Below are 10,986 nucleotides of genomic sequence, written 5' to 3' on the forward strand. Positions count from 1 at the left end.
TGCTGAATATGCACAGCAGTAACTGAAGCTAAAGAAACATTTGAACGTGCAGAGCATTTTACATACTACCAAACCCAGTGAAAGATGAGGTCCTGGGGTCTCACACTTAAAATAATCATACACTTCAAAGAGGGGAAAACACTTCTCCCTCTCCCAGGGACAGTGGAAAATGTAACTGAGCAATTGCAAACCAGCCCGACTGCTGTGTTATGGAGACCCACATTTACTCGTTCACTCCAGCACCACGTGGGCAGGATGCAGCAGGAGGGAACAGGACACACTGTGACCCAGCAGCAGCAAATACCTGGGGAAGCTGCTGGTGCTGTTGCACAAGCTAGCAGAGGGAGGCAGGCACCAGGGGGGAGACAGCAAAGGCTATTCTGAAACAAAAGAGTAGAACTGAAGGCCTTCCAAACAGCCTTACTTTTAGACTGCTCACCATTCTGTGTGCTTACCTGTGACTTTGCATTTCTTCTTAGGTGTGTATGGTTTCTTAAGGATCAAGGCAAAGCATGAGTGCCAAACATTGGCAATCAGGAATGTTCCAGAGCTTTCCTCCAAATTAGCTGAACAGCGCTTTGCCTTGAGACATCCTCAGCATCTAGGTCACAGCGAGTCCACCCTCCCCACGCTGCAAAACATGCCCTCCTTTGTCTTGCAGAGAGCTGCAGATGTGTGCCACATAGCCTGGCAGGGCTCAGATAAGGATACTGGCCAAGAGTTCCACAGCTTGGCTGAGGGATGGGCTAGTGAGGAGGACAGGTCCCCAAACACAGGACAACATCAACCTAAATCTCCTTCCTACAACAGGGAACGGAGACTACCCAGCAGCCCACACCCAGCCAAGCCACGCACACACCTCCACGTGCTGTCCTACTTTCTGAACTACAAAGTCCAACCTCTCCTCCGCTCACATCTTTGCCAAACCTCCCTCTCTTCAACACATTCCCACCATGACAGGCTGCACATCTTCCTTCCGAAATCCTTGTCTTCTCTCAGTGGGTCCTCCCTCACAAGCCCCAGGTATTCCTGTCTCCCACACTTCATGCATTCCTCAACTAACAGGGATCATTACAACACCTCCAGGAACAACCGCCAAAGGAAACCTCTCCCAGCAAGGCCAATCTAAAAAACTCAAGTCTACAAACACACAGGAGTATTAGTTCCTTTTAAAGGTGAATGGCAGGTACATTAGGGTGAATTATGCTGAGACATCCTGGCCAATCACCTCAACATCCTTCCTGAACACCAAAGCTGTCAAAAGAGAACCAAAATGGGCAAAAAGTCCCTAGTTTGTCTCAAAGACAGCATTGTAACCATATCATCAAACGGACCTTCAAAGCAGATTGCTCTCCTTTTTTTCCAGCTGGGGGTTTCATACCACAACCCAGCAGCTGAAGGTTGATACTGTGAGAGTGCAGAGCCACTACCTCAGCCTAGGCTTCCATTCCAATTCTGCTTTTGTGAAAAAGAGGGAAAGATAAGGATATTAATATAACTGAGGCTCAGCAAACACAAAGCCTTCTTGAGGCAAAGATGCTTTTCCATCTCCATGGCTTCCTCCTGCTGCTTGCAATCACTGGGACAAGGCTGCTTTAGTCAGCTTTCCAGAATCCTGTAATGGAAAGCAGCTGTCCCTATCCAGATTGCACCAGACATCTCCACAATTATTTTGTCATCTTCTTTTGGTCAGTTGTGTTACTCAACTTCCCAGTACTGCTGTGTTAATAACATCAGCAATCCCAAGACTGTACTCAACATACTTTTCTTCTAAATTTCCAACACGAACCTGAGGATGTTTGTATTGCTATTTGCCACTCAATACATAGACTTTACATTTGTTATGTGTCAAAATATGAACTTCAGGACTTGCATTCTATTGAAGTGGGCTGCATGACCCACATATCTCAATGTGAACAATTTAAGTAACTACGGCAAGCCTACTTGAAAAGCCTTCCCTTTCTTTTCCCAAGGCACAGAGCTGGACAAACTGCCAGCATTCAACACCATCTGAGACATTTAGTTTTGCAGAACCACTCAGTTCTGCAGAACCATTCAGATGGCAATGAAATTCTCAGTCTTTACATAGCTATCTTCAGAAAGCAGTAAGTCACAGTGAATCTTGCTTCCATTAAAATAGCACTACCCAATAGTTTTGGGGAGAGGAAACTTCCTCACATTTTGCATTAATCAATGTCTACTCAGTTATTTAGTTAACAAGGTTAAATAACTGCATGTCCACCAACTATCCATTTATTCTGAAAGCTAACTTTATGTAACAATTAAGTCTCCATTTAAAAGCAAGTAGCTCATTCAAATTTCCATGAGTATGTAACTATAGATGCCCCTTTATTAAAAAACCCTAATTTAATTAGGAGCCACGGCTGCCATCTCCCTCTGTCTTTGCACACACCAGATTTAACAGGTCCTTTGGGGAGGTTTCATGGAAGTGGTAATAGGTGTGGTAATTTCCACTTTCTGTTTTCTAGTTCAGAGAGTAATTGAATCCAGTCACTACTGTGATATCTTTCTGGCAAATCTGTGTTGGCCTCCATGAAATGAGTTGGAAGTTTGATTTCTGTTCTCCGCAGGCAAGTTTACGTGATACAGATGAACTGCTGTAACTGGCAAATTGGAGGCAATTTCAGCAGAGATTCCTAGGCTCAAATAAGTGCAAGAACAGAACTTTCACCTCCAGAGAAGTCTCATCTTTAACAGTCCTGAGAAATGACAGGACTAGATTGGAGAGTTTGGATTTCTGCTGTTGCAAGACACTTTGAACTCTGTTTTATTAAACCAGCACCCTCATGAAATGACTAAAAAAGAAACCCCAAGTCATTATAAAATAAAATGCTGAGGCAAAACAAGCTTTATCACTCCCTAATACTGCTTTCAATCTCTGCTGCATTTTAATTGGAGTACATAAGTATTTTATTTCCTGTGACAGCAACATTCATTAGTCTCCATTCTGGTTACACATGTTTAGCCCCCCAGGCAGCAGCCAGTGCCAAGAGCATCAGCCACTGCCAGACCATTAGTGGCATTCCAGGCAGGTCCATGGATTCCGCCACACAAGACAATTCAGAACCAAAATACAACATACCAGGTGAGTGGAGGCTAAATGTATGACCAGGCTAAGATTAAAAACTTTATTTTTTATACAAAACAATAATAAATCCAAGCAGATAATGAACTAAGTGTGTCTTCTCATTTTCCATCTTTTCTTCTTTTCTCAATAAAGTCTATCCACAGTTCAGTGTTAAACCACTCCATATTCTGCAAAAGCTATGACGTTTCCATCTTGTATCCATGTTTTTCTAATTCAGCTCTGTAGAGAAGAGACAGATATATTGAAACACATACACAATACTGTATGATGTGTGGGGTTTTTTTAAAATTACATATACTACACAACATACAATCATTTAAAATAGCAATGTCGTACTGCTTTTTTATTTATACCAATTACCTTAACCTTACTTACCCTGTAATTCTTGAACTCCAGTTTTTTATCTTAAATCACTGTAACTTCTCAGTGAAAAATTCAAATATTTGTTTTAATCACAGTTATTGCCCTCTGACCCACCATATGGCGTGAAGTAGCACCTATGCACCTGCAACATCTCCAAATTCATTAGAATAACCAAAATATTATCTTATACATATTCTCAAGAATCTTATACATTATTCTCAGTATTTCCTTAACTAAAGCAAGCTTGCTATTTTATTTTACCTAACTGCATGTGCTTCCAAAACAATTGTAAGCATTTTTTTTGGTTTTTAGAATAGTGCAGTCTGGAATTTTTATTTATGTCTTCGTGCAATACACCTTGCAGTAAACAAGTCTGAGGGATTGCTTTGTTGTCCTTAGTTGTGGCCAGGACAGCAAGTCAGGAACTACAACTGTTATCACTCCTGCCCTGCCACCAGTTTGCTTCTCCCCTGCCTCTGAACACACCAGCCAGGACAAATCCTGTTTTATCCCATTTTATCCTAGCACATGTGTATCTAGATACAGAAGTACAAATTTCTAAAAATATTTTGGGTTAGTTTGCACATTTAGTAGTAGGACTTTAAAAGTGGAGGACTGCAGCATTTGCTTTCTAGAGATGGAAGAAACACACAACAACCAGGCAACACTGCAAACCACTATACAGTCCCCAATACTGCAGGCTGCAGCTAAGGCCAGTTACACAAAGTTTGTCTAGATCAACTGTGTCTGTCAAGAATTGTACTATTTCTTAAAAGTCTGTTTCATTACATGTTTTCCAATATTACCATTTAACTGCCTTTGAACCATACATGAAATAACTATGCCAACAATTTTTTATAGAGAAGACACAAAAATAATTGCTTTCCCTGAGTACAAGGGAGATCAACCCAGGAACTGTTTAAGCAGGCTGTATTACAGACAGTTTGCTCCTCATGCAACATACTGAGGGATTAATTATAAAATCTGGCTTTGTTCTGAATGCTTGAAACAATTTAAGTTATAATTATGCGTCAGTAAAGGATTACTGAAACTACAAGTGACAAAGAGGATTAAGCAACTGGTTTAGAGGTACACAAATTGCTATCACTTTTTTTTAAAGCATGTAATTAACAATTACTTTGCTGTTGTTGCTCATAAACAGTATGTTCACCACATAGGAAAGAACCTTAACATTAACACAGATCACTAATCTCCAGAAAATTTGCCCATTTGGACAAAGAACAGCAGCGCTGCTTTAAAGTACAGACATAAAAACTGTGACATACTTTGCACACCACATAGCACAAAGAGATAATCTTGGATGCCCTGTCATTAATCTTGGCAGTACAATTCAGAACTTTCACACACACACATAGAAAAGTCATTAGAAAAGGATCCACCCGTGTTAAATTGACAAAGTGTCAACTATATCTCAATTTTCCATGATCTTTGCATTGTTTGCGTAACAGAGCAAAACTCTGTCACCACAATGCCCTAAGGCATTTTCAGTAGAATTATTAAAAGATGAAATGCTGATCAGTACTTCAGAGTCTTGTAATCCCTAAGTCTGGTTCTAAAAGGCTCAAAATAGAAAAGCAAAAAGTAGTGCTTTCACTTATTTCCATTTCAGATCTTTATTTTTTAAAGTAAGCAGATTTCAAACTTTCAGATATTAACTAATCAACTCCATTTAAAGTATTTTACCCATCTTCTAGAACAGAAAGTTTATATAAAATTACCTTAATTGATTGGAAAAATCATCTTCTACATTGTCATCATCCCAGTTGTCTTCCCAGACATGTGCATCTTCATCTTCATCTAAACCAGTCCAATCTAAAGACAGAAAAGCAGGTCTAAATACTGTATGCTGCACTGCTTTGGTACCATGTCCTACTGACCCATTAGCACAGCCACAGGGAAAGGCAGACTTCTGGAAAATTTAACACAGAAGTCTGGATCACATTCAAGTGTTCATGAGTCAGATCTAAAACACATCCTAAAAATTCTGTAATTACAACAAAAATGAAACTTGGTGAAAAAAAATCACGACACACATCATGGCTTGCAAGATTAAACATTCCTAAGAGATTTTTTGCATACTTATGGATAAACTGTAGCATCATCCTTCCAGATTTGTATTTAAACACCTTTTTCAGATTAAAAAAGTAAATATGCATCAGATGCTTTCACCAAAACACAGACACATTCTCTGTTCCCTTTAAATCAGATGCTGTCAATCTATGGACAAATGACAAAAAACTATCTGTGATGCAGAGGCAAAGGCAAATTGAGATAAGCATCTGCAAATAACACTTGATACCTCCAATCAGCTATTTCTGGCTTCCCAAGACAGCAGAAGCAGTCTTGCCTTTGCAGGGAACCACTTTTTGTCATTTACTAACTTTATTTATATTCTTCCTGTAATAAAGTAATCTGGCACATCACCCTTGACAAATTACTCATCACACACTTAATACTTCATTATTAGGAAAAAATTAAAACCAAACAAATTAGTTCAGAAAAATAGTGAAAATTCAAGGCTCAGAATCACTATGAAAACACAAGTTGGCCTACTCCATTGTTTTTTAGTTTCTCAGTTTACTCCTACTGAATGACACACAGTTTTTCAAATGTTAAAAAAAAAGAAGCCCCCTAATTTTGACACTTGCAATTTTTTATTTCTCAAAGTCTATTACTGTATTTAAAGAGATAACACTGTTCTTCCCCTCTCATTCTAGTAAGCCATCTGCTGCCCATGCACAGAAAGCTCTGAGGACTAAGGCCTAAAGCAACATTAAACACTGATGGAGGTATGGGGGGAGCAGGGGACAAAGTCAGTGGGATAAAACATCAAAAACTAATTCACTGTGAACAGCTAACTTTCTAAGAATGAAGCCTGGTCTTTGCATTTTCTCCTCCTTTTTCTAACACTGACAGGCAACAAAATTAATATTTGAGATTCACCAGGACAGGAAAATCCATTTGTCACTGATTAAAGACACACGTGTGGAAGGCATTACAATTAAATTTCCCTACTCAAATAAATTATATAATGGGGAAAGATGAAGGAGCATAGAAATTGTGTTGTGAGAGCAAAAGAAAAAAAACTGGGAAGAAAAGGTGAAGAAAAAATGTTGTATAAAAAATGCATTATTTGGATTTAGTTGTACTGCTAGTTGCTCAAAGGGAAGGGCTTATCCTTTACAAATACCTGCAATAAGCCTTGCCTTTGCCAATTTATATGCCACTGATTTTTTTTTCAAAAAAGAAACAACTTTACTGATTAACTGATTTTGAAGAGAGAAAAAAACAAAGCTTAAACAACTTAAAATTAACACAAAGTCAAACTTTTCTATCTGCAAACATATGAGTAGCTCAGACAGAACTACAAACTTGAAAAAACAATCTCCCAGTAACTCACATCCAGCACAACAAACAGCAGCTTCAGGCACAGAAGATCAGCAGGGCAGACTGCAAAAAGATGCTCTAAATCACACTGAGTAAAGAGGAGTCAGAAAGGCCCATCTCACCTTCCTTGCTGGGGTGGGGAGGAGAGTGAAAGTAAAGCCTAAATCACATTCTCATCCCCACAGGACAAGATTCTGCAGCATCTATATACTGGAACTATTACCCCAGAATTGTTTAATACAGTTATCACTGCCTGCTACATTATATGCCTGTGACTAAACAAAAGTAAAAAAGGTAGAGCATTATCTGGGATTGAAAGTGTTAAAATCACTTAAGAGTCTACTACCATTAAGTATTACTAAGATACACCAAAATTATAAACTTGTCATGACTGAACTCCTTGAAAATATCAAAAAACTTTTATACGCTGATCACTGATTCTTTTATTTTGTACTTGGGAAACAAAAACCAATTTTTAGGATTGTAGGGTTCTTTATCCCCTGCTCTATCACTTTACATTTTTATATTCTGAAATGCACTGTACAAAAGATTCTTAAGTGACTCCTTTACATGTCTTTTCATCTACTATAGTATACTTATGCTATACTTCAAAGTATCCTATAAAAATTGGGCACGTCTGGTTTTGATACATAACTTGATTTCATAAATTGTTTAAGTAAATTTTTAGGCTGGCATAAACCACAAAAGTCCGTGTTTTCATCTCTTAACACAGATTTGCATTATCTAATTTCCTTTGAATAAAACCTGGGTAATAGAACACAAAGTTCTTCTATTGCTAGAAAGTGGTGGTTTAATTTAAAAAAAAAAAAAAAATTTGGAATGGGTTTGAGCCCAGTTATCATAATTCTTTCCTAAATACTGGAGATAACAGACAAAGTGGACTGAACATGCAACATCTCAAAACTATGACCTCACTTGGGGATTCAAATGGACTCTTTTAGACATTCTTACTTTCTGCAAGAAAGAACATCTAGAAGCCTGATAATGGTCACTTCTTAACAAGTCTCTGTTCCACCCAGAAAGCCTGCACACTACTTTGCTTTAGCATTACAGCCAGAGTCAAGCAAAACTAATTTCACTTTCTGTAACAGCAAGTCAGGGCTCTGCCCAATCCAAGCTCCAGAAGCTGCAGAGACTTCCCCTACTGTGAATACTTAATTTACATTAAATAAGATAAACTTTTTTTTTTCTTTTAAGAAACAGTTAGGAAAAAGAAAGTATGGTCTTGTAAGTTTATTTTAGCTAATATTCTAACTATGTCATGAACTTTATCTGTACCTGCAAAAACATTAATTTCAGCAGAACTAAAGGGCTCAGAACACCTAAGACTTGTAGTACCACAGAAAAAATCACATGCAATAAAGACATTAGAGAAAAAAAATCCTGATGTTACATTTGTCGTGATATATAATTTCTCAGGATCCACAACTCGAGACAGAATTAAGGACATAAAAAGTAATCATGCCCTAACAAGGATGTTTCCAAGACTATCTCTGGGACACTGAGTTGTTTTATTGAACTTAACTTCCTTATTAAGTCTATATCTGTACCTATTAAAAGCAAACCAGCATATACATGTCTGTGCTTCAATAAGTAAAGAAACGAAAAGTAACTACAGAGCGCAGTATTTCATTTTCATATATTTTTCCGCCTTACGCTCAGTTTCCGGCCCTCGTCCCTCCTCTGCCTTGCGATTCCCATCTCCAATGTCAAAAAGCACTAAACTTCTCTGCACTTGTCCCCAGCCCTCTCGCACAATGACACAGCACTCGCAGCGCGAGGTGCCCGGCGCCGCGACATCGCCACAGAGCGGGGCACGGGCACCGCGATCGCGGCTCTGCCGGCTCTGCAGCCGCTGCCCGGCCGGGGGCTGCGCAGGGACCCGCGGGGCAGCGGGGGAGCTCCCGCGGGGCTCAGCCGGGCCCTGCGGAGCGGCAGCACCGCGCTGTCCCGCGGAGCGGCCGCGGGGAGCCGCGGGCAGGGCCGGCGCACACGGCACCCCAGTCCTACCGCCGGTGCCACTGCCGGTGCCACCGCCAGTCAGTCCCACCGCCGGTGCCACCGCCGCTCCCGCCCGCCCGCCCGCCGCGTCCTGTCCTGCCCGCGCCGCCGGCCCAGGCCGCGGCGGTCCCGCCTGCAGGCCGCGGCCTGTCGCGTCCTGGCGTCCCGTTCCGTTCCGCCCCCGCCTGGCACCTTCAGCCGGGAACTCCTCAAACTCGTCGTCCTCCTCGAGGAGCCCCAGGTCCACCGGCTGCTTCTTCTCCGACATGCTGGGCCCACACCGCGCCCGCCGCCCCGAACCTGCTGGGATCCCGCGGCCGCCGCCGCGCCTGCGCCGCTGCCGGGCCCGGCTCCGGCCGCGCCTGCGCCCTGCGGATCGCGGCTCCGCCGGCCCCGCCCGCCGCTGCGGCCCGGCACGGCCCGAGCCGGGGCTGAGGGACCCCGCGGGAGCTGCTCCTGCTCCTCCTGCTCTCTCCTCTCTCCTCTCTGCAGTGCTGTGGCGAGAACAAGCTCGTTCCCTGCAACGTCGGACCGAACTGCACAGGCCGCTGCCGCTGCTGAGCGCCTCTGTTCTCTACATTCTTTCATTTTTGGTTTGAATGCAGGCAAAACCTATGGAGTATCAGCCTTCAGTCCTTCATCTCCATGTCATGGTGTTGGAGTTTTTTCCCTTCTGGTTTTTCAATGTAGTGTTTCAAACCGCCAGGAGAGGTTTGGGTTGCACATTAGGAGGGATTCATTCACAGAAGGAGTAATGAGGCGTTGGCACGGGCTGCCTTCCATGGAGGGGTTCAAGGGAAGCCTGGCTGTGAGACGCAGTGCAGTGGTGTTTGGCCATAGGTTGAATTCGATGATCCCAGAAGTCTTTTCCAACCGAATTGACCTCTGTGATTCCGTGAAAATTCTGTGCTATGTTCTAAATTTCTTGTCCATCTCATCAGAGGAACAAGCAAGCAGCTTGGAAGAGAGAGTATCACTAAACTATTCACTGAGTTTAGGCTGTTATGTGAAAACTAGAAATGCTGTGGGTTTTTATTATTTCCAAGTGTATTCATTTCACTTAAATCTAGATTCTCTTGATGATTTCAACAAAAGCAAAGTTCAGCACTTACTAGCCTGAACAAGTTTGTGTGCATGGCAGCACCAGTGGCTTCTCTCACCTTGTAACAATACTGCCAGTTTGGTGGAGGAGCTGGGATGTTTTCCCTTGCTCTGTGAGAAGCTGATTCACAAGGCAATGACTTCCACAGCTGGCTTATACTGTATCCTACATTTAAAGTCAGTATACAACAAAACACTGGTGTGGGAATCCATGTAACATTGAGTTCCAACGCAGCATGAGCGTGTTCTGGCATGCAGCCACAGGTAAGGCGAGGTGGGAAATGAGCCCTTCTGCCAAGTGAAAGGTCTCATCAAGTGGTCACGTTTCAGTTTTTTGTGATAGAAAAACTGACTGGCAGTGATGACTGTGAAATTATGAAAACTCTGGTTTAATAAATCATTATGTGAAATCTAGTTGTAATTTAGCTGAGATTTTCAGCAAGCCATGCATTTTGGAATAATAGATATATTGCTCTAACAGAGTACAAGGTACAGTCATAAAGTGGATAGGGGTCTGTCAAATCAAAAGCTTGCACTGATCCATGATCATTCAGTTACTAAGGCTCAAATTCAAACCCTCTAGTTTTGCCTAACCTAGAACTTGACTGAAGTAGGAAGTCTGGATTACACCTGGGAATAACAAGATACTCAGTTACACCTAGATTATCCAAGAAAGAATGTAACTTGGACAAGTAGCTTCAGGTATCCCTGAAGCAGAAAGCAGCCTGAACTTGTTTCATAGGCTTTCCCTACACGCCTGCTGTAGAGAAAAGATGCAAGAGTCCTTTCCACCCCTTCTTTCTCTTCCTTCTGTGCCAAGCTGCTGGTTAGGAAGTGCCCATGAAAAGAAGAATCTGTACTTCCCAAGAGAATATGGCCAGCCACTGCACAGTGAGACAAGGAAAATCAAGGAGTCCTGAAGCAGTGACTTACTGATGTAGAGTCTGACCAGAATCAGTCTCGGATTTGAGGCTTCCTGTGCA

At 42.0% G+C, this 10,986-nt stretch overlaps 1 protein-coding gene across 1 annotated transcript; it reads right to left on the reverse strand.

Moving 5' to 3' along the window:
• Positions 1-3,124: 3,124 nt before the first annotated feature.
• Positions 3,125-9,262, reverse strand: SEM1 (SEM1 26S proteasome subunit). Its single transcript, XM_064704351.1, has 3 exons — positions 9,095-9,262; positions 5,212-5,305; positions 3,125-3,328 (listed from the first exon to the last, which is right to left on the reverse strand). Exons 1-3 carry the CDS (start codon positions 9,168-9,170, stop codon positions 3,286-3,288), a joined length of 213 nt encoding a protein of 70 aa, XP_064560421.1. The 5' UTR covers positions 9,171-9,262; the 3' UTR covers positions 3,125-3,285.
• Positions 9,263-10,986: the final 1,724 nt, after the last annotated feature.

This window comes from Zonotrichia leucophrys, chromosome 2 (assembly GCF_028769735.1).
Source record: "Zonotrichia leucophrys gambelii isolate GWCS_2022_RI chromosome 2, RI_Zleu_2.0, whole genome shotgun sequence".
Classification (NCBI taxonomy): domain Eukaryota; kingdom Metazoa; phylum Chordata; class Aves; order Passeriformes; family Passerellidae; genus Zonotrichia; species Zonotrichia leucophrys.